Here is a 27,616-nt window from a genome sequence, read left to right as displayed (position 1 = left end):
ACATTAGAACATATCTTCCTGGAAAAAAAGTATCTGGATTTTATTCAAAACAGTTGTTGAAAGATTTCAATTCAAAACATAACAGCAACTAATACCAACGTTTACTACAGAAGTGGAAACACACCACTTTCTCACATGTTTTTTTTCTAACTCTCCCATAGAAAAAAAATTAATGCTGTCTGCTTACAAGTGTTTGGCAGGAGTCACACATAATTAGAAAGAGCTCTAGTTCTTTTTAAGTGTGCTTCAGTTGTTGTAATTTACTTTTCAATGTAATATTAAGCAAAATGGGATAATCTGACTTTTTGGATCACCATCTCAAGAGGAAATAGGGGAGTGACTATCTGGCATGAAACCAACTGGACTTTGTAACACACTCTTCAAAACACTCCGCTAGCAAATCTAAAGTACAGGATAGTTGCAAAAGCTAGTCCATAGTGATACATCTCAGAAAAATACCCACCTTTGTCTTTCCTTGTCTATTTTGTCATGGCCCAGAGAGTGATTCCTGGGACCCATTTAACAATCCATAACCCTGTTCAGGAAATGCTGCATCCTTTTAGTGAATACAGACCTTACTCAAACATAATGTGATGAAATGTCAATGTGTATCTACATTATCACCTGGGTCTAGGTACTGCCTGTGTATTGCTCTTTTATAAACTTGAGAGATTTTTCCGGACTCCACTTGGTCTCCTATTTCAAAACACCAATTTTCTTCAATTAGGAGACCTGCAGTTTGCCATGCCATGCAGTGTTTGCAGCATTCACCCTTAGTTTCTCAGCCTTGGTGCCAACATTTTTATATAGGCCCTAGCTTTAAAAATTTGTCCTCTGGGATGAATTCCTGGGAGAAAATCCAGACCCTCCTGAAGTCAATGGGATTTCTGCCACCAGCTTCAATGGACTTGTAACTTCTTGATACAGGATACAGCACTACAGTATTGTGTTTCAATGAGAGGTGAACCCAAACTGCCAGCTCTACACACTCTTCATGCTCATTCACATTAAAGTCCAAAGTGCAGAGGCCAATCAATACTTGACTATCCCTAAATATTTTGAAATTTGAATTTTAAGCCCATCTGTAGGTTTGATGCAATACTTCAATTCAGAATACCCCAATTAATCATCATTACTGTCAAATTTGTTTATAAAATAAAACCAGGACCACTGGCATACTACATACTTAGGAAAAACTAAGGAAGGAAAGTATTCAAATTTTTTTGGCAGGGAGGGGCTGGACCGAGACACGCACAAGTAACAACATGAACTTCACTCCCTCATGCACCGATTACAGTAACACGCTATAATCTGTTTGCCTTTGTTTTCAGTGGCAGTATTTGGGAGCACAGCAACGCTCGACATTCATGATGTCTCTGGAACTTGAAAGCACCTCCTGTCCCAACCTAGCGCCTTGAAAACGCTCACAGACTTCCTTACACTCTGTACATCAGGAATATTGCAGCAAATCCCTTTCCAAGCTCTAATTCCATCATTCTGTTAAACATATCAATAAACACACTGTCTGTTCTCTGACTGGAGTATGCATTTTAATAGCAAGTCTCCTAAATACAACATCCTCACAGTTATCTAGAACGCTGTTTGCTCTGTGATACCCATTAGGTATAAAATAGACGCAAGCTGCAACTTTAATCATTTACCTTTTCAACTGAGTCTGTTTTTTCTGAGAGTCTTGCTTAGCAGCAATGGGCTCTCTGACTAATGCACTAGACACAGTGCTCACCTCCCAAGGGGGTTCTCCAAACATTTATACTCACTGAGATGGAAAATCAAACCTCTGACTCCAGCTGACACCAGCTTCCATTACACTAAATAATACTATCTTCCTAGGGCCCCAGCAAGTGGGACAGGCCATTTCCCACACCGCCAGGCTTGGGAAACAGCATGTGCACAAACTGAGAAGAATAGCCTCGTTAGTATTAACATTTACATTGCAGCCATGCCCAGGGGCCCAAATTAGGGTAAGGGTCATCTTGTGTTTGGTGCTATAGGAGATGAAGGTGCAAGCCCTGCTTTCATGAACTGCCGTCATCCAGCTAGCCCTCCCTTGATATGCCATCCCTTTCCCCCCATGAAAAGCTGATCATTTCCATTTGTCACCTCCCTACCAGTCTTACACACCCTGATCCTTTCGCATTTTTAAAATCATTGAGGGTTTTACAGTTATGGATAGAAGATGAGGCCCTGTATGTTCTCCATAGCCAACTTTTACATTGCAGTGGCCAGCTGTGGAGCAAAGAGGCTACAGCTGTAGCAAGGAGGAGAGTGTCCTGAGCAGGAATCAGTCGCTGGTGTAGGGGAAGAGAAGGATCAGAAACCCCAGTAGACTGGATGGAGAGGAGAAGGAAGACTTGAGAGGCACCCTGCAGGGTTGCAAGGCACAGCTCTGTTGGGGCTGTGGGCTGCTTGCCCTCCTTCTACCACAGCCTCAGCCCTTGCCTCTCCCTGGCAGGAAGGTACGAGGCCAGGGCAGGGAGCCACAGTGGCACCAGAATGCAACCATCACAGGGGCTAGCCACCCTCTGGGCTGGGAAGGACAGAAAGGGGACACCCAAAGGCCTCCTGGAGGCTTGCAATGTGCTAAGTCTCTCTTTATGGTTGGCACCTGCAAAATGAAGTTTTTAGAGCCCTTCTCTGAGGATTTATGGGCAAAGTGACAGATCTTCCTCCAGTCTTACTCACTGAAACGGATGAACAGCTTTAGATGAAACTTTCAACAACTAATGACAGCAAAGTTAGCTGCAGGCAAAAACCTGGTGTGAAGAAGTTCAGCCTAAATGATTAAATTTGGCAAAGTTATAAGACAGTGAAAGAGAAAAATCTTAAAAGGGGAAGTTTTGGATGACCTTAATGCTATGTACTGCAGCTTGTGGTGTCTGTAATAGGTTATTTCCAGAGCATCTGCGTGTCTTCCAGTAGTGCATTAAAGCAATGTAACTAACATCTGTCACGAGGTTCATTTTCCCTCTCATCTCCTCCCCGGAGGGAAATTCTCTCATTTCTTAACCTCTACTGGACCCCCACTCAATAATGTTCATTACCTCAAGAGAAAAAGGAAAAGCCTATCAAAAAGAAAAAAAAAAAAAAAGAAAAAAAAAAAAGAGAGAGATAATAGATCTAAGATTCAGGCTGCTTTGGTGACATTTTTAAAGTCTTTTTTGCCAAGAAAAACAGTAATTTCTTTTAAATTTCTTTACATGATATTTAAGCACTGAAAAGGAAAGACAAATTAAAATTATTGAGCTATTTTTCCTTCACCCATGATTATGCAGCAATTTATCAACAAAATGGAACAAGAACATCTGACTGGGATTATTTATTATACAGTAAGGCATTTATTTTTTGTTCACTTCACCAGGAACAGTGTCCCTGTTATGGCTAGTTAGCCATCTGTGTCCTAAGAGCTTTCAGGGAAGGATTAAACTGTCATTTGTTTTATTTCCTTTCATGAAATAACTATCCTAACAGGGCTGAGGCAAGACTTGGATATTGCTGGACTTGCTACCTTAAGGTGGCATGAAAAAGAGTAACTGGCTCTTCCTTGGAGCTAAAGCAAAGCAATGCAAAGTTTGGGGTTTTGGTTTTGTTCTTTTTACTCCTTACACTCAGTAACATGCAATATCACTACTGAAGCGCTCCTACTGGAAATTGCATAGATTAGGCAATCTCTACGCCATGCTTAGGCAGAAGTGGAATTATCTGTGGATTTTTTTTTTTTTTTAATCTGATTCATTCACTACATTTAGCCAATATGGCTTGGGTTTAAGCACTGAGAGAATTTGCAGCTAATCAGGGCTGGAAGCAGGAGGCTGACAAAAATAAACAAAGAAGAGGTATGCCATGTCCTCCAGGTGGTAAGGGTTTACCAGCCCTCACCCATCGATTCGCAGCCCTGCACACAGAAGGCCGGCACCATTCTCACAAGGATGTTTGCGGCATGTGGCATCCCTTCCCCATCTGCAACTCCACAAGTGGGCCTAAAAACTTCTAGCACTTCTTCCCTGGAAAGAATGAGCAAAATAAGCTGCCTGATTCAGAGAAAGATAATCTGTGCCCTCAGTAAGAGCAAACATGTGGGAAAACTATTTGCTAGAAGAACGTACCTTGCGGCTATTGCCAAAGGTTTTGATGGGTGTATCTGTGCTTTGGATAGCTTTATGGCTGCGCAGTGGAAATTGCTCATAATGAATGATAACATCTACATTTCTCTAACACCTTTCGTCCAGAAATCAAAAACACTTCTCAAAGAAAGGACCAGATTTTGAATGCTTGACGCTAGCAGCTCTTCATGTCACACTTTTACAGACCAATTTTTTTGAAACAACTTGGTAGCCAAAGCTCTCTGGCACTCGCTATGTTTTAAGTGACAACTGAGCTCTCTTAAAAAATGTGACCCACACAGCATTTCACCGCTGAAGTGCAACTGCCTCTGGGGTGGAAGAGACACACCCTGGAGCGGCTGGCATCAGCACTGGGTTGAACCTCGAAAGGGACAGCTTAGCCAAGGAGGGCGAGCCCTGCTCTTACAACAGGTGCCAAACATTTATAAGGATCAGATAATGGCTTTTCTCAAGGTCTTGGCTTCAAGGACCATACATAATGTTGCAGTGAATTCCATGTATCACCTTTAATAGAGAGAAAGAGCTGATCTGTCTTGAGTGACTGGGAGTTAAAGAACCAGGTATTGCATATGAGCCATCAACTACAGCTCTGGAGACTCTGCTCCAGCAGGAGCCATTCTGACACAGAAAACAGCAGTACTGCAGGAGAATTAAAATACTGACATCTATAGGATGTTAAACATTTCTAACAGTTACAATAAGAAGAAACCCATAAATAATATCCATTCTTCCATAAAATATCCTACATTCACAGCAAGAACCAGTTCAGCTTTTCTGCTCATTGTTGTTCATGTGCTATTTACTGCAGTCCCTGCGTCTTGTCAGGACTGGCCTGCAGGACACCCCCAGTATGATGCCAGGGATGACTGGGAAGAAGCACCTGCAGCAAATTAATGGAATACATAGAGGTAGCAGTGGGGATGGGCAGAGCTCTGCAAGAATTACAGCCCTCAGCTCTGCCCTGTGCTGCCTGTTGAGGGTGGGAAGGGGACAGGCTCTCCTCCAGGTAGCAGGGAGGCTTCAGCCCACTACCACCCCTGCTCTCCATTTGCATTACATTTGCAAATCAGCTGCTTCCCATCAGCATGCCTCTTGCTGGGAGGGCAAATGAGGGGCTCATTCAGACCATTGCTGCTTTGGCCAGACTGTGAGCAATGAAAGATTGACTCCTCACAGCTGTCCCTGGGAATCCATGGAAAGATCATTCTGTTGTTCCAAGCCTAACCATGTACACACAGGCCCCTCCAATTCAGTTGTTATTGCATGGATTTCACGAATGACCCCAGCATGACCGCACAGTACCTCCTGCCCAAATTTTCTGAAGCTGCTCTGCTTTCTAATTCCTGTTATGTTTGTGTCGTACTTGAAATAACCTGGTCACAAGCTGCAGGGTTGCAAAACTCCACAGAGCTGTGACCAGGCTCCCACACCTATAGGAGCATCTAATTCTCCTGATCAGTTCCCAGGCAAACAAAAGCCAAGGAAGAGCAAGGACACCAATGGGAGACAGTATTTTCTTAGCAGGAATACAATTATAACGTAGGTAGACTGCCTCCGTTTACCTCCCCAAATTAAAATAATCTTTTTCTTATGCTCTTACCTAAGAATGAGACCAGAACATGATCCACCCTGCTTCTCACTGCATTTACTGGCCAGAAAGAGGCTGCAACGACCTAAGAGGCAAGTCTCTCAGTGCAAGAATGGTCGAAGGTAGGAACGTATACTCACACAGCTGCTATAGGACAGGGTAGAGGCTTGCAGAGAGGGAGGAGGCATGTCTCTGTGGAAGATCTGAGGATTCAGCGCTATGGGACAACTCCACAGACTATTATAATGCATAGCAGCTCCTATAGCTCTGCTGACGCTCTCTTCTTGGTCTGCAAAGCTTGCACAGTAGTGGTCAGAGGACAGAGTGCAAGATCAGCCTAATTCACCCTCAAGCAAATATTTTTTTTTTTTTTACCCCACCCCCCAGTCTTTAACTTCCCTAACATCCCACTACCATACTGTCAGCAGGGAATCCATAAATAAAGCTGCACCAAGATTTGGAGTTACGGTAGAGACTGAAATTCTCAGTTATACAGAAAAAGCATTTGGCTATCTGCTTTGGACTGAAAACACCTGTTTTTAGAGAGGATTGGGGTTTCCAAGTGGTTAGGAGCAAGACCTGGGAATATGAAGTAGTTAAAATCAGTTCCTTTTTAACTGCTACTTTGCAGCATTTTCCTCTGACTATGATAAAAGCTTTGAGCTTTCTCTGTCCACAGAACTCTAAAATAGGCAAAGTTGTTTTATTTTATTAGGGAAACAAGACAATTCCTAGTATTCTTGCTATGATGTTTGCTCAGGGGAAGCTGAGAGAAGATGAAATCACTTTCTGAGAAGCAGCTGGCTTAACACAGGCAGGGACAACGTCAGAATTTGATTTCTTTTGCTGACTTACGCAGCAGTGAGTCCCTTGGTCTGCTTCTCTCCCATCCCTCTGTGCTACTGGGAATCCGCTAAGACATACCTGTGGGAGGTTTGAGCTTTTAAATCTGTGCCGTAAATGTCCCAACAGTTCCCTAACTTGCAGAAAGTTTATTCCTATCAGGTCCTTAACCTGAGTTTTCTTGGGAGAATCACTAGAAGTATCTCCCTTCAGAAGCCTACTACAGAACCTGTCTAAGAACTAAAGATGTTCCCCCCCCCCCCTCCTTGAAAACTGAACGTTCTCCAAAAGATTGAGACTTTTAGATTTAAAATTCTCATGTTTAGGCTGAAATTACAAGCTAATAACAACAGTCATGTCATTAAGTCTGGATGAAAGGTTTTGATCATGGGGAAAGTACATTCCAACACAGTTCAAAATAAAAATCTCAAAGGTTTGAGCCCCTCCATCTCACACTCCACCCTTTTCTCCCTCTCCTTGTGCTGCTGCAGAAACACGGGAAAGAAAAAGCTGAAAAAACCAAGGGAGAAAAAAATAACTCTCTCTCCAAAATGCAAGCAAAACAGTAACACATTTCAATTATAACAAGAAACTTAATTTCTGCACAAAATACAATTTGCTCTTTTCAACAAGCTCCAGCTGTGGTAGGCTGAGTAAAGGTGTAACACATGAAGGCAAATATGGCTTATATTCTAGCAATTTCCATGATTTTTATGGATTGCATTGATGAGAAATGCATTTGCGCACTCTGAACTGCCAGTAACATTTCTGTTGTAGGATATACTTTGAACAATTCTTTTGCAAAAAGCATGGCCATGTATTCATTAGAAATGGAAAGTCATTCTAGAAGACCCAGGCTTCTAAATGAATGGTATTTCAATAAATAAAGATGGTATAAATTCAACATACTGATTCTCCAATTCATCATCCTCTAAGCTAAAATATATCATTCCTCTCTAATTTCAATTCCCAGCCGTGTCGTCCTCTTAATCTTAATTATAAATGGTCTGCCACTTATCAAATCATTCTCTGTGTACTGCACAATCCTCACCCTTAATTGCACAAATATTTTATTTTTGGAACAACACAGCTCAGCAACAAGCTTCATTTTTCTTTTCATGACTCAGTCTCTATTAAAGTAAAGCGTTTATAAAAGCTCTGGGTGCATGGAGAGAAAATTAGTTGCTCCTCCATGGCTAACAGTTTTTAGCTAATCACAATGCAGCTCCACATCACTCTGAGCAGAGCAGTGATTAAAACTGCGCCTGCAACAAAGCAACATTGTACACAGCGATGACGTGCTCCAGTCAAAAACGTCTCCCCTCTTGTTATGATTGGTATTCCCCAGATGTTTGACTTTGAGCTCTAGCTTGGCAGGCGAGGCTTTGTGGCTGCAATTCAAGTCCCAAGCTTGAGCAGCTCCAGTGTTTATTCTCATAATTTACACTTTGTGATGGCTTATGGACAGTTATGTACTTGGTTTCATAGCTACCACTTCAAACCAAGGGCCTGATCCTGCCTTTATGGAGTTAGTGGTAAATGCTTCCCAATTCCAGCACTGGCAGGAGGCCCCAGATGACTCAACAGTCTCTCAAAGCAAACAAGCCAATATAAAAGAACAATTTGGTTTAAAAACAGGAAAAAAATGCCTGAAATCTTACTTACTAGGAAGTCTTCTTCACAGTACACCTTGCCATTGACATTGTAGAATGCTTTTCCTCGTAGTCTTCTCCCTGTTAAAATATGGTACTGTCAGAATTTTGTACTCCGTCCCCAAACCCAGTCGTTCAGGATGCAAAGTGAAAAGCACACCCTGCTGCGCCTCTCTGCATGGCCAGGTCGTGGCCCCTCTCCTCCCCAGAGGGTCGAGCCAGACACACGGATGAGGGTTAGGCTCTCAGCTCCATCCTACCATAACAAATTCCTTATCAACTAAATGTTACTTCTAAGTGCAGGTTATGGAACCCAGCTGATACCAGTTCCTGGAAAATTTGAAATCTAAACCAAAAAATGATTATTCTAGGGGGGAAAGGCTCATTTGTAAATTGAAACAATTTTATTAGCAGGTGAAATCACAGCAGGCATACATCCACTGCAATCAACATCAGTGATGTGTTTGTCTCCAAAGGACCAAACAAGGGATACTGCACATGGATATTCCTGTCACCTTTAAAAATATCAATACATTAATCAATGCCACAGCAGCTACACCCACAGCTCCCTGCGGTACTAAAGCAGTACAAGGCACACGTGATGGAGGGAAGGGCAGAAAAATCACACTGAAAACAAGAGATTTCATTCTCAAGTTTGAACATTTGCCATTTCATTAGCGCTTGCGGAACTCCATTGACAAAGCCTGTGATCATCGTTAACTGATGGTTCCCTTTACAGCTAAGAAATGCACAACAGACTTCAGAGAGTCCCAACAAAAAGGATTAAAACCAGGAATTCAGAAACCACCGAGCCCAACCAGTTTTTAGATACAGCAGATCAGATCTGTCTTACACCAGAGCTGCTCCATTGAAAGCAATGCCATTTTATCAATGTAAAACCAGAGAGGGAGAAGGGAAACCGCACTCATCCTGACTCACCTTATTTCCACTCTATGCCAGGGTCCCACTGGCCAAAGCTCCCAAACATTTGGGTGCCCTCACAAGCCATTTGCAGCCTTGGCAAGCTGATGGCACACAGTGCCCACTACGGGCTGTGTACTGTCTGCCATTAGCAGTGACACAGAGAAAGGAAGAGGGCAAGAGGCTCTGTATTTACAGGTCAACAGACGACCCCTTCCAGGTCACTGCCGAAGCTTTTACTCCACAGAATAAGCCTGGACATCTCCTACCGAGGCAGAGTAGTAGCTCCATCATAAACACTGCCGATCTTTGTGGAGGGTTTGACTCTGAGGGCCAGTGAGCTGAGCCAGCTGGCCAAGCACAGAGGGGCAGGAGTGCTCTCCACGGTTTCCATAAACAATGTTGAGGAAAATATGATTAGTTTTCAGTGCTTGAAAGTGCCTTTTACACGTTGCCACTGTGATCTGATCCTGGGAAACAGTGTGTGGCACAAAGAAGTTGGGATCTGGGCTGATGCTTTTGGGAAATCACATGCTGCATGTGGTTGTCTGGCGGTTTTACTGTCGTGGCCGAGGGAAATGCTTCTTTTGTGTGCACATTCTTGGGCTGTCGATCTCACGGGCTGCCGTCTCCATACTGCTGGTAGGTGGAGTCAGCTCTTGTTTGTCTTTCTAGCTGCCTGGTAGTTCTGGTGGGGACCAGGAGCCTGGTTGCATGGGCAATGCACCGAGACTGTCCCATTTCCTCTGAGACTCTTAGGTAAAACTGGTCCATCCTACACATCACTGAAACAAGGCACAGGGCTAGGACAGCAATCGGGGTCACGGGGCCTCTCCTGACTGATGCAGGAACAACCACCTCTAGATCTTCCCTCCTGCTTATCCAAGCTGTTTTTAAACCTCTCCAGTGAAAGGTAAAGGAAAGGTAAATGGGAAGGGAGGGAAGAAAAGGAAGGAGGACAGAATGGCTTTTTAAAGGACATGTTGGCTCTGCCAGACCCAGCCATAATACACGACTTGTCTTTAGATGGTGGAAATGAAGTGGCTGCACCCAGAGCAGGGACTTGCCTTGGACATGCTGATGCAGCACTTCCACCTTGCTCACACACACCGTCGGTGCAGAGCCGGGGCATTTGTTTCAGGTGGAGAAGTGCTGGCCATCACCCTCACCACACACCCATTATGGTTAGAAGCAGCAGAGATAATTAGGGACAAATCCTGAACTCTGTTGCTGGAAGAATCTCCTCAGGAAAGGAACACCCTAATTCAGGGAGGCATCAGCATCTCCCGAGGCACTGCAGAAGGTGCACAAGGACCGATACATCACGCCTTGTATCCCAGTGCACAGAACCTCCAGTGCTCAGGTTGATAGAAACGCCCCAAATTCTGCTCCTGTTGTTTCCTTAGCACAGCATCACTGGCAGAAGCCAGCAGGGTCAGAGCTTTCCCGGATTGGAAAGGAGTGGGAAGCCTACAACCCAAAGCAAACAAGGCAAACCCGATGTTTTGGACTAGCTCTCAAAGACGCTTATGTTATCAGATGCATTTGGCAGCTGATTGCCCTGCGACATGAAACAACCTCATCTCACTGCAGGGCAGCAGAAGTGGAGCCTCCATCTCAGCCACTGCGCAACTTGTGGGCCCCTGCTCACTGCTCACACCCCGCTCTGCAAGACCCCCTGCCTGCCAAACACAGACAGCTGTCCTCCCCTTCCATACAGCTGACATGATAAAAACATCTCTTACATAGCACTCGCAGAGCAACAGCTTTCAAAACTGAGGAAAAATACCATTTCCCCCATTTTACAGCTGAAAAAAAACCAAGCCACCTAATTAGGGAACTGACTTGCCTAAACTCATAAAGCAGGCAAGCAGCTTGCTCACATGATAATTACTATTATTAGCAATAATTAATAAGATAGACAGGCTTTTACCTTAGAGGAATTTCGTTCAGGGATTGTACAATAATTATCTCATAAACAAGAAACAGCAAGTTATCACACAAATAGCCATGGCTGCACTATATTAGCTTCTACATACTGCATTTTAGAAATAAAGGCAAAAACATATGTTCCATTTGCCCTCCAGAAGAGTTTGCTAAATGACGGCATTGAACACGCTCAAACACCAAACTCTGTGAGCGTCTGGGCATCACGTGAAAACTGCAATCAAGAGGAAAGCGCTGGCAGTTGCAGCCAGGGAGACACAAAGCCCAAGGAGATGCAGCGTTGGTACCTCCCAGCCCCACGGCAGCCATGCAGCAGGGCGGGTGCAATGCCTCGAGCTTAGGGTACCTGCCCTGAGCTCCATGTACTGGACAAGGTGGTTTCATCTCTCAAGGTCCTGAAGTAACTCGGCGGCCTGCACAGCGCCAGCCTGTTCTGTGTAGCCGTAACCTATTATTGTCAATCAGGCAGGGATTAAAAGTTTTAAAAAAAACATGTTGCTTTAGCCAGCTGAGTCAAATGCCTGGCCAGCTAGACAAGGTAATAATGTCCTGCCCACTGGTACACAGAACCTGCTGCTTGGCTTTCCTTTGAATGACTGAGTATAGCCAAGCCCGGGTTACTATTTGCTTTCATAATATTGAAACAAAAAAGTCAAGAGTTTCTGACAAAACTTGATGCAACTTGCTGATAGCTCATTATAATAATAATGAGCAGTTATAATGAGCAGCCTAGCGCAGAGTTCACAAGTACGGGCTTTCACAAACACTGTGCTTCTTTCCTCCTCCTGCTGATACCCACCTTGGCACGTCCGCCCTGTCAGACCAGTTTTCAACAGTAGCGAGGAAGAGGCTCTGTTTCACACCCGACCAGAAGAGCAGCAGGTCGGCCAGGAACGTGCGGGAGGACCACAGAACAGGGCAGAAGCCGCCCAGCCCACATGCAGGCACATAACACTAGCTTTTATAGGGAAGCCCTTTTTTCCCCGAGTGCTCTTTAGAGCCTTGTTTTACTGTAGAAAACGAGCTTATGTGCTCACAGTGACAACAAATGCTTGTTGCAAATAACTTTTGCATTTCTTCACTGACATCCACGCATTTGAAAGGTAGCGAGCGCCAGGATAAGGGGGTTCCACCACCTCAGGTGAGAGGCAGAGACCTTGCAAATGCTCCAGCAAAGAGCGCGAAGTTTCATGTAGATTATCTAGCAGCTAATAAAATGCAAGCTAGAAATTACTCTGTCCCAAGGAATGATCACAACTGGTGTTTGCAACCAACATGACTAACATCCAAAAGAAAGCAGGCTTTTGGAACTTTTAAAAAGTATATAAAATCAGAATCAGCTCTAGGTTTTTAACATCAGTTTTCACTGATTTAACCAGTTTATGAGTCTCTGGTATTTAAACGTGTCTAGCAATTACTTCCTGCACAATTTTTCTCCCCTATGTGTTGCAAACTGAAAGGAAGGAACAGGAGAGCTGTTGCTTTAGCAAAGGACTCAACTCAAAGATTCAGCTTGCAAAAGGAAAAATGACCCATAGTTGACACGGGCTGTCCACAACTACTCTCTCCAGTTTCCACAACACTTCGCTGGGTGGTGAAAACACACCAGCCAGGAAGCCAAGATGGGGTAAAACTTTTTCCAATGCTGTTTCAAAAGCTGCTCCAGGCCCTCATGGAACAAAATGTGAATCAGACTGGGTTTTATGGTCTTGAGGAGGTGCTCCGAAAGAGCACTGAAAATGTCCTGCCCCCTCCCCGCTAGCTCAGAAAGCATCTTCAAAGCCCTCCCTGCTGCTGCTGGCAGTGGGGTATTTGCCTATAGGGAGGTGAGTTTATCAAGTTGCAGCCTTCAGTGGTAGATCTCCAGTCTCACATGGGATGATGCAACCACGTCGGGGGCTAACACTCCCCCTTGCCTTTGTAAGACGAGAGATAGCAATGTCTCACTGTCACAGCATGGTTATTAGACCTAATTACTGTTTGCAGCATGCTTTGAAGTTGAAAAGTGCCAAGCATTATTATAATATTTTAAGTACTTTGATGATTAAAAACACGCAACCGTTGGGTAATAATCATGATTTACTAGCATTGTAGTGTAAGCAAGTTCATGTGAGAAGCCTGCAGTCTCAGTGCCTGACGCTACTTAAAAACAAACAGCTCCCCTCTGACATAATGGGAATGCTGCAGCCCCAGCCTCGCCTCCCAGATAACGCCTGGCGCGTCCCTGAGACTACCAGCATGCTGAAAAAAATACACCAGCGTACCTCCTCGTCATCATGATCTCTCTCGTGATATTCTCATGATATATGTGCCTCTTCTTGTAACTTCATGCAGGAAAGTTTCAGCATTAGAGGGAACAAAGTGCGAGATGACTAATAATGTCCTTGTTATTTCTAACATTACGGCTGTGTGGAACAAGGGGATTGTATTTTAGTCAGAAAATGTAATTAAAACCTCCCCATATGGAGTGCAATCGAGGAGTTCAGCTGTAGGTATCGCTGCTAAAGATAAGAAATTTGTTAAAGCAGAGCTAATTAAAAGCCTGAACAGCCCAAGCTATCGCCACTGAGTATTATTCAAGTACCTGCCATTCCTGTTGGCTGGGGACATGTTTGGGTAGGTCTGACCACTCACAAGCACTGGCCTCGGCTCTGCTGCCGCTTCTCCCATGGGGGCACAGTCCCCTCAGGAACCCCCGCCCAGGCAGCAAGCCAGGTGCAGGCTGTGGCAGGACCGGGCAGGATGGCTGTGGCTGCCCTGCCACGGCATCAGGGGCTTGAGCCCCCGCACAGCCACGCGCTGCTCCTGCTGGGAAAGCGGCACCACGAGCTCCTGGCTTGTCTCACAGCAGCAACCCAAATACACAGCATCCTTCTTTAACAGCTCTTTCTGGAGGAAAAAAGCATATCACATCGCTTCTCTCATTGGGATTTCTTCCCCTTACTTCTTAATTTTACAATTGTCAGTTCTAAGGCTGAATGGGACACTCGGCAAGAATCTGTGCACTCTGGAAGCTTTGGTCCACGACTCGCACAGCTTTCTGAGCATGGGAGCCCCGGGCTCTTCATGCCTGACTGACCAAAGAACTGTGCATATCTGTTTTAGTTAGCGATGTTAAACATGGACCTAATTGTTTGTTAACTGCTTCAGATGCCATCTCTGCAGTGACTGATGTGACACCAGTATCCTTACCTTAAGTGTTAGCACCTTAAGTGACAATCTCTCAAAGCATTCAGATTAAAGCGACATGTAAACATACATGCAAGATTAATATGCAACAACATTTGCTCAAATGTTTCCCAGCTTCCATAATAGGGAAGGAAAATTCCCATGTATTGCCCCAAAGCCCTGTACAAGTGAAACCAGACACAAGGTGGCTTGGGCTGAGCAAACGTATCTGCATGCTTGCTGCGCACCTGGCCACAGCCTCCATCACTGCTCTACGGAAACATAAACTTTACCAGGCCAAACCTGTAATTTTGTTTTGCAAAAGCCCCTGGCATAGGTCTGGGGCTGCTCTGATTCAGAGCCTGTCTGCGATGGCCATCCACAGGCTGCCCATGCTCCCAAATGCAGACAAGCACCTGAATGCACTTTTACACCGCATGTGCCACCCACGGGCTGTGGCAGGGCCCATCACCGAGCCCATGGAGGGGCGGTTGGTGCCCAAGTGATCTCCCGTATGGCCTGCGGACACCGTCATGACAGCACAGGGCACCACGATGGGAACCACCATCCACAGCCTTAAACTAAACTCTGGCACAGATGCTGCAGTTTTTCTTGCCATGCAAGGTGCAACCCACCCTCTGAAGAGCACCTGTGTGCTCTCTAAGTACACATTTTAATGATTGAGAACCTGGGACCAAAATAACTCAAAAGCTGAAGGGCGAATGAAACATCCAGAATCCAATCTGTTCTCTGCCAACCCCCAGGTTGGACAACTACTATTTCTGAAAAGTGGAAGCTAAACTTTAAGTCGCCAGATGATTCCAGGAGCTGAAACTTGAAGAGAAATACCAAGTTTTACAAACATGGAATAAATAATTGAAAATATTAAGTAATAACAACCTATCTCTACCACCCTCCTCTACCCAGTCACCTCAAGATAAAACTGATGCAGAATTTCACCCAGGAGATGTTTTCTTTCACTTGGTAGAGGAGGATTGCCTACCCAGGAATTAAATATGTGCCAAAAGAAAACAAAAGCTTCCAATACTTTTTTTTTTTATTTGTTAACATTTCTCCTTTACTCACATGTGAGTTTGGGCCCGCAGTTCTCCATCCCTCCCTCTGGCTTATGACTGCCTATCTGCACAGGGGTTTCTGTCACTCCACCCACTTGAGAATGGGGAGCACCGAAGCTGCTTTAGCCCCTGAATAACTGTTAATTAAATTTTTCTCCTCCATCTCCTACAGGGGACTCGCACAAAGCCACCAAGCAACGTGAGCACAGCCTCTTCATGACGGGGTCCTGTGTTTGAGCCACAGTCTCTGTCGTGGGTGCTGGGACAGTGCAGGGTCTTCGTAGCAGGAACGGGCTGCGAGGAGGACTGTGCTCCAGCCCCAGCCCCTGGGCTTGGAGAAACTTCCATCCCCCACTGCCACTGCCCCGTCCCCTCCTCACAATGCTCAGTTGCTCAGGCTTTGTGAAAGGAGGGGTGAACTTCTAGGGCTTTCAAGGTTTTTAAGATAGAAAGAAAAAAAAAATCAATGCCAAATTCCTTTGAATAGAAGATACTGCATGTTGGCAGAAGCCACTTCTCACAGACTCCAGCCGTTTGAAATCTGAAACACTAAAAAGTGGCTACTGGGGATGTGCTGTGTTCTTCTTTTCAAAGCAATCTGGCACACAATTTTGCTCCCCTGTTTCAGGACCCAATCCTGCATTCCTTTCACGCTCAGACTCCCATTGACTTTAAGGAATGCAGGATTGGATCCTAAATGTGTGCTTTACTCACACAATAGCTCCTCATGGTTACGATCTATTGAGAAAGGCACACTTTAAAAACCATTTGGAATTGCAGGCTCATCCACCAGGCCAGAATGCCTGTAAAGATCTTCCATTATTTCAGGAAAAATGCTCGGTGTGTGAATTACACACACACTCTCACACATTTTCCTGGTTTCAAGCTGCAGGCACAGCTTAGCTTGAGATGCATCAAAATATTTTGAGCACTGGCCTGATAGCTCATAAAGAAACCACGTGTAATTTTAGTTTTTGGAAAAAAAGCAAGACTCCAGGGGGAAAAAAAGCCACCAAAGCAAACATATAAGCAGCTGAATCTTTAGGACGGTTTTTCAGAGAACTTTTGTAAAAACCTCTAAAAGACCTGCACTGGCTAAGACAAAACAGAGCCTTGCACTGCTATTTTTGAGGATGCTGTATATTGAGTTACGAGGCTATTACGATGCAAATCTCAAATGTACAAGCTTTTTACTTGGCCATAAACACAAAACAGTATACATTGTCCTTTCAGAAGAAAAGGTTTGCTGCTAAAATAGCAGAAGCCCTACGTAAATAACCAACATTCTTTCTGCCTGAGGTCACTGACTTGGCCTATTCAATCCCGGGCTAGTCTGGGATTTGACAATCTAAGCAGGGGAGAGGCCCTTTCCTTTTTTTCAAAAGAATGCTGGGATTTTATTTGAAATTTAAACTCTTGCAAACAAAAGGTGGCATCGTATGCTAGAGGCCTATGAAGGTGGAGTACAGGATGTGTATTGTTTTCTCCCTTTACATAGATTCTTTCAGGAAAGAGTATTCAGAGTCTGTGAACAAATTCTAATCAAATATTATCATCAGGTAGGCAGACATAGCAAGATATGAACGAACACTTTTAGAGATAAGGAGATTTAATTTTTAAAAATATCGATGCAGGAAAAGCATAAAAATTGTTTAAAATTTAATTTATCATTTAAAATAAATTATTTTTAAACCTTAATTGAAAATTCCTCCATAGCTTAAGTTCTTATACTAATTCATATTTTTACACTAAAAAAAGAGCTTTTCAGTGCAAATTTACTGTGGCTACAAAGTCAGTATTCATTCTCATTCTCTATCTCAAGTTGATCTGTCCTGGAGAGGCAGACGGCAGTTAACTATTTTTCCTCCCAACTACCACTGCCCAGCTCTTACTTGGACTCTCACAAAAGTACACTCTTATATAATACAGTTATCATTTCCATTTCTGGGCTGTTATCCAGGCTCTGCACTGCTCTCTGCTCTGTGCCACCTCTCCAGCATGGGAGCAGCATGCCAGCTCCTGCCACATGGACATGCTAATACCACACCCCCCCCACCGCAGACAGCTATGCTAAGCTGAATTTGCAGCTGGTGTAAATCGTCACAGCATCACTGAATTCATCACAATTTATACAAGCTGTAGACCTGCCCCAAGGTACTATCTTCACCAGAAAAAAGTCTGTCTTTGCTATGCACTCACGTGTGGTAAAATCCAGATGAAAACAAGGCAATTTATCATTTTGACATGTTTGTAGCCCAGGGTAAACTCTAGACTCTCCTCTGCAGTTTACCTTAACCTGCCATGATGTCAAAATGGAAAACTTCATTATCTTCCCTAGGATTTTGCCTCGTGTCAGCTATCGCACTGAAGGAAACACCTTTCTATCCAGAAAGCACGCCTCTGCTGCCAAGAAACCTCACATTTCTGCATTGAGGCAGGTAATGTGTCTTGCTCTGAGCACTCTGCACCCTTCGCCACCACCAAAGCGAAGCCAGCAAGCCTGAGACTGGTGGAGAGGACGTGGAGGGTACAATTCTGCCCCAACCTAGCTACATGACTTAAACTGTCAGTCTCCAGCAGGATTATGTAGATAGATAGCTAATATCTTTTGTTACCTTGCTGGAAAACCCCACCTTTCTTGGCAGGGTATCCATAATCTCCGTGCCATGTTTACTCTAGTGTGGAATTCTCTATTCCTTTCTCTCTCCTCCTACTCTTCGGTCAGGCTATTTAACCAAAAGGTTACTTAACACTGCAGGGACAAGAAGATCTCTGACCTCTGGTACTTGGGCAAAGCGTTTCTGTGCAGACCATACTATAAACTTAGCAGATACTTTCAAGCTTCCATATAATTTGCAAAAGTTGAAATTGGCAGATGTTTCCTTTCTCTCCCACTTACGTATTTATTCTATCCCATACCACCCATCAATTTCAGGGTTAAGGCATAAATTATTTCCATGGAGCTCCAACAGAAGAACTTATGTTGGAAGGGAGTTTGTAAAAACATAAGCCGAGCATATATTTAAAAACAGAAATACAACAGCCTGCATTGATCTAATAGCTATTTTTGGCCTATATATTAATATAGAACTTAAAATATATTTCTTAATAAGCTAGCAAGCAGACACACTAACAGGGAAATGTAAAATAACGCTCCAAATGTACTTAAATTAAGATTCCCCCCCGGGCTAGGTTTACAAATGCAAAAAAAAAAAAAAAAAGTGAAGAACAAGGGCAAAGCAACACTGGCCTCCCCACCACTCAGCAAGCTAGGAGGGAAGGGGGTATAGCTCTTCCCCCAAGGTAGCTTCTACTGTGGGAAGCTTTCATGGTTCCATCACAGACTCTGCTTGTTATCAGCAAAGAATTCAATTTTTCCAGCTGCTGCCTGTAAGCCAGGACTTAAAAGAGTACTTGTCTTATCGCACTATCCCAGGGTCCCAGTGCCAGCCCATTCTATGGCAAAATAAATCCACCACCAAACTGCAGACTACTCCAGCCCAAGTCTTCCTGACTCTGCAGGACACAACCTTCCCGAGCAGCCTTGCTGGACGCTACCCATGCAACGTGGTGGGTGGTTTTCATTCAAGCTCCAGTAAGAACCACCATAATGGCAGCAACAAGAATTCATCTAGCGCGGTATCCTGTCTCCAGCTCTGGCCAAGAGTAGAAGCTCAATGGGAAAGAGCATTAGAAACAGGGCTCGCACGGGCTGATGTGTTCCCAAGAATAACCTCTCAGCTTCCAGCAGCCAGCACTTAAGGCCTTCCTGCACCGCGGGTTGCATCATAACTATTATGTTTAATAGCCTCACTGGACCAATCCTTCTTTAATTTGTCTAATTCCTCTATGAGATCATTTATACTTTTGGCCTCCACGCTGTCCCTATGGCAGTGAGTTCCACAATTTCATTATGCATGTATGAAGCATTCCCTTTTGTTTTAAACCTCTGCTGATCTCAAGCTTCTGTTGCATCCTAAAGAACAAAGCAGCCTCTACAGTCATCACCACCAGACTAGAGAAAAGCTTTGTAAGTCAAAGCCTGAAACTTCAGTCTTGAACTGCACCTGGAAATGAACAGAATGCAAATCACAGGCACAACTGATATTTTTATCTGGCAGCTTTTTGAGACTCTGCTCAGGTCCTTGTTGTACAACACAGAAATGGACACATGTAAGTGGAACTGATAGTCCCTGACTCAAAAAGTTCACACTCGGTCTGTGAGCTCCCTGCAGGAGACGTGACCAAGCCACCAAGTTCTGCGCTGCCTGAAGATAATGAGCAGCCTTCACGAGGAGTGAACTGCTGTAATACACACGGGAGATAATTTCTATGGGAATACATCCAAAAGAAGAAGCCACTGTATTCCAGTAAGACTAAAGGAAGGGGAAAAAAAAGAAAAAAAGAAAAAACACACACACACACACAAAAATCCACCCCACCCCCCACAAAAATCATGTTTGGTCCCTACTGCCATCTGGACATTCAGAGCGGGGCAAGAACCCACCAGAGACTCCACTTGACAAACTTAAGTAGCAAAAGTTAGGTAAACTTGTTGAACTGAGGGCACTGCAGAGCCATCACCATTGCTACTAGGTTTTCTTTCAAGTTGTTATTCTCTTCTTCATTCAAGTTCAGCCTCAACTAAAAATCATAGCTTAGCCTGGCTCTAAAGCAGATGATCAGAAATCTGACCAAGAGCTGGAACAGCAAGTCAGATTGCTGAATGTCATCTCTGCACGGAGTGAGCTGCAGTATCACCTTCTCTCTTAATACTTTATACATGAAAGTACGTTGAACAAAAGGAGTGGACACAGCCCAATCCTGTGGCAACATGCAAGAGAGCCTCAAGGGAGATGAGCAATTTCCCTAAACTATATTCTGTGTTGTCTCAGAAAAACAAGAATGGATTTGCACAGGAACAGTTTACTTTCTTCCTCCCAATAGCATCGTATGTGTCAGCACCTCAGTGTGAGCAGCATCAAAGGGTGCTGCTGATAAACCTAAACACACCAGCAATGCTTGATTTGAGTCACATCCAGAAAATGTTCAGCAGCCAACACCAATGGCACCCATGTGTTTGTGAAATCAAGCTCACACTGCCCAATTCTCATTCCCTTGAGATAAATCTTCGCAATAAAGTGAGATTGTTGAAATCCACAGTGCCTAGAGATGGCATCTTGAGCAACAGCTAAAACTTTTTTCTTCATGTGATAATGGAAGAATGTATCAGGGAATGGTCCTCAGGACAAGAAGTGCTAAGAAAGCTTAGAAAGGTTAGTACACAGTGAAAAAAAATCTAAATATTCCTAGGATGTCAAAGTATTAAAACATTCTGCCAGTTTTGAAGCACGTTATTTGGGTTTAGATTATTTAACAGTAAGTTTGAAAGAACGACACAGAGAGACAACTCTTCTCTTGTTCACACTGGTGAACAATTATACTGATGTTAATAACGTTACTTCAGATTTATTCTGTGTAACTTTGAACAAAACCTTGCTAGGACCTTACATACGTATTTTAGACGCTATTCCAGTATACTTTGCTATAAATAAAATAAAACTGAAAATTACAGTTGTACTGAATTACTGAAATGAACTGGGGCTTGCTCAGCCAATTCAAAATATAATCAGAAATCAACCCTCCAAAATGGCCCGTCCTTGACGTTTTGTGGTGGACGGACCACAGCCTTCTGTACCAGGTCACGTTAGAACTAAAACCACAAGCAGCTTCCAAGACAGAGCTGAATAGGTAGGACTCCTGATCGTACACTCACGTCCTTTGGCGCTCAGGTACAATAAGGATATTGTTCCTTTAATGCTTAGCTTTCCTTTTAAGAAGTATGTGAGATTTCAGCCAATTCGCCCCAACGATTAGTTCAGGATGAATGTACTTAACTCAGGATTCAACTGGAGAGAGCCCAAGTAGATGCAATCAATTTTCCACTAAATCCACTTCCTTCCTCTCTTCCCTACCCCGCATGAGACATCAGCTCGCCACTACAGCCAGTGGTGACTAAGACAATGAAAACCTCTGCCTTCAGCCATACTCATATCAAACTTAGTTATTCCTTCTTTTGATTTTCCCTGGCTTTCTGTTTTCGCATATCCTGTTCACTAGCCCAACACTTGGGCTAGGTGGAAAAGCAGCTATACAGCAAACCACAAACACCAAATGCATTGCCTGCTGTAAACCCCAAAGTTAATCATTCAAAACTGTACAGAATCAGCTGCAGAACTTCACTGATAAAGGACGACTTTCCCCTTTGCACATATTTAACTGGAACCTCCCCAAGGTTTCAATGGGCAGATACTGTATGTCTGCATCTGCCAGTATCTGTGCTGTGCCATTTCTGTGTGTAACACCAAACTATCTTCACCATCATCATCTAAACACTACGGTACTTCTGAGATACTAGCTGCTGGCCACTTTACTTGAACCAACCTCATGCAGCACTGCCTGAAAAAGAACAGTTGTAGGGATGATTTGCTACTAGAATTTAACCAGGGTACTAAAAAATAACATCTGTTCAAAAACAAGGCTTAGAAAACATGATCTCTGGCTCTCACCTACATGCCTTCTGAAGAGTTTAAGTAGATGATTTCCACCCTCATTTCCCCAAGCGTATACATTCTCCTTTGTTAAATAACTTGTGGAAACAGCAAAACAAGTCCTGGTGGCTGTGTATTCTTTAGGCTTTCTTCCTGTAGAACAGTGATCTCCAAACTTTTTTGATCGTGCTCCCCTATCAGTAAAAAATGTTTGAGCACACACCCCCAATACATGTGTATTTATTTATTTATAAGTTATATACACGTAGTACTGAAGTATTTTCTTCCCACACCCCAATGGATAGTCTTGAGCACTCTCTGGGGTGTGTGCACCCCACTTTGGAGACCACTGCTCTAGAGACCACTGGGTTGTTAATACTGATTCCCCAAATTGTTTCCATAGGTCTGAATTTACACTGCTGTGGTTCCTAAGGTCGGTAATCCACTAACTCAATCAAATAAGTTAGTTGCATTATTTCCAGGAAGAATTTCTCAGGGAACGCAGTTGGAAGAGTGACAGTGTAGGGTACCCAGGCAGCCAGCTGAGTTAAGTGACTGAGATTCTATGACTATATCCAATTTAATATTAGGACATACCACACTTATGTTTTAAAATACATTGATAGACAACCATTGAGACACAGCAGCCAGCAATCAAAAATGATTGCTAAATCCATTCCTGCTTTTAAATATGCATTAAATCAGACGCCTTTCACTCTACAAAGTTACAATTAAAAGAGCTGGCAGGTATTAGCTGCCGTATTCTGCATGTACACTGGCAGTGTGAGTCACCCACACCAGTCAAGTCAGCTGTGCTGTCAGAAGCCAGCAGCCACTGCTGATTTTATTTCTTCTTACAGGAGATACTTTAAAAGTTTCTCTCTTCCACTTCTTTACCTACTTCTGGCCTAGCTCATCATTCACTTTCATTACTACTATTCCAAACACAGTGCAAGTTCACAGGAGCGTGGCAAACAAAGAGTCAAGGCTTGATAGTTTTAGGCAAGAAAAATCAGTTTGAGGGCTGGGGGAAGAGAGGGAGAAAGAAGCTACCCTAAGGAGGCAACCAGAGCAGGGAGCACTGCCGGAAGCAGAGTCCCTGCCAGTGGAAGGCAGGACAGCTGGACAGACAGGAGATGGGAGCCCTTTCCTGAACACAGGCAGGCTGCCTGCCCGTGCACCAAGGCTAGGCTGCAGGACAGAGGGAGCAGGCAGGGGATGGCAGTGCTAGGTACTGACCAGCTGAGTCACGGGGGGAGAAGCAATAACAGCAGATAGAGAGATGAGGACAAGGTTATACGGGGCCCTCAACAGGAAAGGGAAGGAATACAGGGGGGGTTTTGCATCTATAAAGGGAGCTTGTGAAGACAGAAAGGAGCAGGATGGTGTACAAAGCAGCGAGGGAACCCCTCGCCAAGCACCTGACGCCTCTGTGCCACCTGCACCCCACGGGATGAATGGGCAGATGAAAAGGAGAGTATCCAGGGAACTTGAAACCTGTTTCTGCAAGCCTGCCCGTAACACCATGAGGCAGCAAGCACTCACAGGGAACTTTGGGAATGAGTTTGCAAGGCCCCAGTAACCTCACAAACAACCAAGCTTACCATGGGGTTTGAATCCCATCTCGGAGGCCACAACTCCATCAACAGCCTCCCCTCCACCCTTCTGTGCTGAAGCACTCCTCCCAAATTGCACGAGGCGACAGGAGTGCTTGCAAAACGTCTCAGCAGAAGATGCTTTGAAAACGTAAACAACACTTACTGCCTCTAGTAGGCTTTCACATCTCTCTAGTCATGTCATGCACAAACTAAAACTTAAATGCAAACATACTGAGCTACAGCTTCACCTGTCACTCAGCTTTGTAGGACATAGCACAGAGAGACTGGAATGCTCTTTGCTATTTCAGCTTGCACTGTGGTAGTTTCATCACCCAGGAACAGCAACGTTGTGGGTGAAATGCTGAAGCACCTGAGCCCACACTACCCCAAAATGATAGTAGGAGGTTATTCCGGCCCAGGACCACAGAACATGGACCTGTTTCTCAAGTACTAAACGTCCATGAGAAGAGGAGCGAGAGGACCAAGTGTCCAGCAAACACTCAACGCTGTTCCCCTAGGAACCCTTCCTCACTCCTTGCATGCCCTGAGCCTGCTGGGACATTTGGGGCAGGCAAGGAACACAGGACTACACCCAAAGTTATTACACTCCCGCATTCTCCACCACTTTAAGAAAATAATTCTCGCTAATTTATTTGAATGTTGAGCCAGGAGAGCTGGTGGGCTCTCATGAGAGAGTGCATCATCAAGAGAAGGTGACTATTTAAGGGACAGCACAGAGCATCTACATATCAGGTACCAGCCCCAGCCAGACTGCTTTCATCCTCTGCAGCCCAGCATCGATTTCCAGACACGCACTGATACTACATCGTATCACATTATCTCTGCTGGCTGCCAAAGCGCGCTGCCTGCGCTCAATCAGATACTGGTCCTGTGAACTGCCAAATGGAGTCAATAATCCTATAAATGGAGAAGTACTGAATACTGACTGGACGTTGGCCATGAGGGAGGCCATGGTGGGGTTTTACTTCAGGTTTGTTTTTAGAAAGCATTTACTGTACCTAATTCAAGACTGTGGGATCAAGTTTGCAAGCATGAAGATTTCCTATTTTTATTTGTGTCAGTTCAATGCAGGGCACCCACATATAGGTTTCACACTGGTAAAATGCTAGGAGTTTCTCAGTAAAACCATAAAATAATTCCTTACTATTTCCAGCATGGTGTTCATAATCAAAGCTATATTGCAAAATTACCTGCTTTTTATACAAGGACAGGGAACAGGCTCACCTAGGGCAAACCACACCATTAATGTCAGTGTGATGGGATCAGGCTCCCAGTGCCCAGCTAAGAGCTCATGCCTCTCTCCACAAAGTCAAGCATACTTTGACACTAACTGAAACTGGATTTGGCCATGAGTGATGATAAATCTAAAAAGTCCCAGTAGAGGTTCTGGTCAAAGGCAAGATTTTCAGGAAATGAGATATTTATTGGAAGGGGGGAAAAAATGCTTTCTGGCTAAGATCAAATTTACTGAGTTTCTTCCTGTGCTGTGTTTTGAGGGAGAGAAGCAGAGAAGAGCAGTTGGGAACAAGAACTCTTCCCTACCTGGGTTAAAACCAAGCTAAAATTTCCTGAGAAGTCCAAGGATAGGAGGAAAACATCCACTACTGGTAAATAACTCTGGAAAGTGACCTGTAGAAGTCAATTTACCAGAACCAAGGTGGTCATTCCATAACAGTAAGTTTATGAGCCAGCAAAACATTCAGCTCATATCAAATACCAGGGGTCACCAAAGCACTTTCCTTGGTGCCCAAGGACAGCCCACTGCAGCTAGAATCGGCCAGTCCTCCTGAGTCTTGTCATTTAAATGAGAAAAAAAAATATGGTTGTTTATGTAGGTTTATGTAGGCTTCACGCCAAGCCCATTTCTCTGATAAGCTTCTCTGGTGCATTTGTGTCTCGCATCCGATTTAGCGTCCTCCGAATACTGGAGACAGCATTCCTTGGATACTTAAAATAAATTAAAAACACAACGTTAGGCTTGGACAGAGGAATGGGAACGTTATTCACGTGGCCCAGGCACTAAGGGCTCTGGGGAGTAGTGCTGGGAAAGTAGTCTTTTTAAAATCTTACATTAGTCCGTGTATTTAGTGATATATAATCCTCAAAATGGTCCTCCATAAACTCTAAATATGCATTATTTGAACAAGTAATTATTTTCAGTAGCATGCTGCAGCAGCTGTATGGCTTGGCTGCCAGACACTGTGTTTCCTCCAGCGAATGCATCTATTTGCAATATAACAATAATTATTTAATAATTTACAAAACTTCTCACTTCTCCAGTACTCCAACCTCAGGATCTCCAAATAATTTCAAAATATTAATGAAATCAGCACAGTTATGACCCATGTGAGGTAGGTGAGAACAATTGTCTCCACACGGGCAAAGCCAGACAGGCTAAGTGATCTGCCCAAGATGACAAGGAAGTCCGTAGCAAGTGGAGTAAAACCCTGTCCTCTGACCACAGGGCCAATCTACCTCTTCATGACCACCAACCTATCAATCCTCTCAGCTAAGAATTTTTTCTCTGTCATTCATCAATACCCTCTGCCAGAAGGAAGCCTGAAAGACAGAATGCGAAAGTTTGCTGCCACTGTTTATTTCATAAATGTGAAGACAAACTTTACAAAAAAAAAATCTTTTATTTTGTTTTGTACATGGCAAGATTCTTATGGGAAACAGCTTTTCTAGACCTGCAAGAAGTAAAAGCATCCTTAAGGTGAAGAGTGGCAGTGGAAACCTTTGATCTGTAAAATTAATTTGTAAGATAAAACCCAGGCTGCTTTCTGGTGTGGAACATCAATGAATTTTCAGGCCATACAGACATCTCTCCCTTGAAGTAAGCAATAAACAAGAATTATTATTAAGGATGAGTTAGTAACCTAGCCTGGATAGGAGGCATAGATGAGGTGCAAAGCAAGAGAGTCCTTTTGTTAGGCAGCACATGAGGACGAAGATAACAGAAGCAGCAAAAACAGATTTCCACAGTGTGAACACTGTGTCCTTTGCTAAGAGCTCCTGTCCTTGTTAGGCAGGACTTGCAGGGCAGGAGTGAGAGGTGCGTGGGTGGCCTGGAAAGAGGGGAGGGAAGAGGTCCTGCCACTGCGCTGCAGAGTGTCACCAGGGGAAGGGACAGCAAGAAGTCAAAGACTGGAGACAGCAGGAGAACAGGTAACAGGAGTAAGAACAGAAAAACTACTCAGTTGTAGAAGTACACAGGAAGTTTGGAAAAGGAGCTTTGCTGGTGAGGAAGGCCTGACTGAAGTTTCCACAGCTGCAAAGCAGTACAATCTTGCCTCCTTGGTAAGGGGATGGTGAGCTGCCAGCAGTCTGGAGTGTTTAGACCCTGGGAACTCAGGGATCCAGGAAAAGCCTAAGATAGGCATAACAAGTCAAAATGCTAAATGACCAGGGTACAGTAAGATTTCAAACAGTGGCAAGGGCAAGGGGGCAAGCTCACTATTTTCTGGAGAAAAAGTACTGACATACAGTTAAGATCTTTACTAAAGAAAACCATTGTGCTTGTTTGAAATGAAGAACAAAAGATGCCCACACAGAAACAACAATAAAGTCTGAATTCTTTAATAGTAGAACAGGCACATGCCAGAGAAAACATAGGCAGAAAGAAGAAAAAGTTAAGGGAGATGGAAAGCTGGCCTTCCCTTCTTCACAGAAGGTGCATCAGAGAAAAAAAAACCCTGAAGTTCAATCCTTCCAACACACCAAGAAAACAATCAGGTAATGGTGGCCCACAGACCACGCTTTGGGTCAGTCCAGAGCAGTAATGGTGAGATCCATGCATCCAAGGGGTAAGAGAAAGGAAAGACAGAGATTCAGTCAAATAATAGGAGTATCCAGGTGACACATGTTTAGAGGGGAGGCTAAACACATGAGCATGGACCTGTTTGTGTGTGAGGACCAAATTTACTGAGACAGGCACCAGAAAAGAAATGATCTGTTGGTTGTGGGAGAAAGAACTGACTTACTGAGTGCTGAAGTGATGAAGGACAAAACTGATTATCTCCACACATGCCAGTTAGAGTTCATTTATTGTTGAAGAAGTGATGATCTATGTTAAATTAGAAATTATTTCAGAGAGCTATGGCATTCTG

At 44.0% G+C, this 27,616-nt stretch overlaps 1 protein-coding gene across 2 annotated transcripts in view; it reads right to left on the bottom strand.

Moving 5' to 3' along the window:
* WTIP (WT1 interacting protein) overlaps positions 1 to 27,616 on the bottom strand; it is an 85,626-nt gene that overhangs the window by 15,868 nt on the left and 42,142 nt on the right. For both annotated transcript variants that reach the window (XM_076349127.1, XM_076349128.1), the window contains one exon: positions 8,239 to 8,306. In XM_076349127.1, coding sequence (XP_076205242.1) covers positions 8,239 to 8,306 — 68 coding nt within the window. The remainder of the gene's footprint in view (positions 1 to 8,238; positions 8,307 to 27,616) is intronic.

The sequence above is a fragment of the Aptenodytes patagonicus genome, chromosome 11, assembly GCF_965638725.1.
Source record: "Aptenodytes patagonicus chromosome 11, bAptPat1.pri.cur, whole genome shotgun sequence".
In the NCBI taxonomy this organism is placed as follows: Eukaryota; Metazoa; Chordata; class Aves; order Sphenisciformes; family Spheniscidae; genus Aptenodytes; species Aptenodytes patagonicus.
This window is presented reverse-complemented; position numbering and strand designations above follow the sequence as displayed.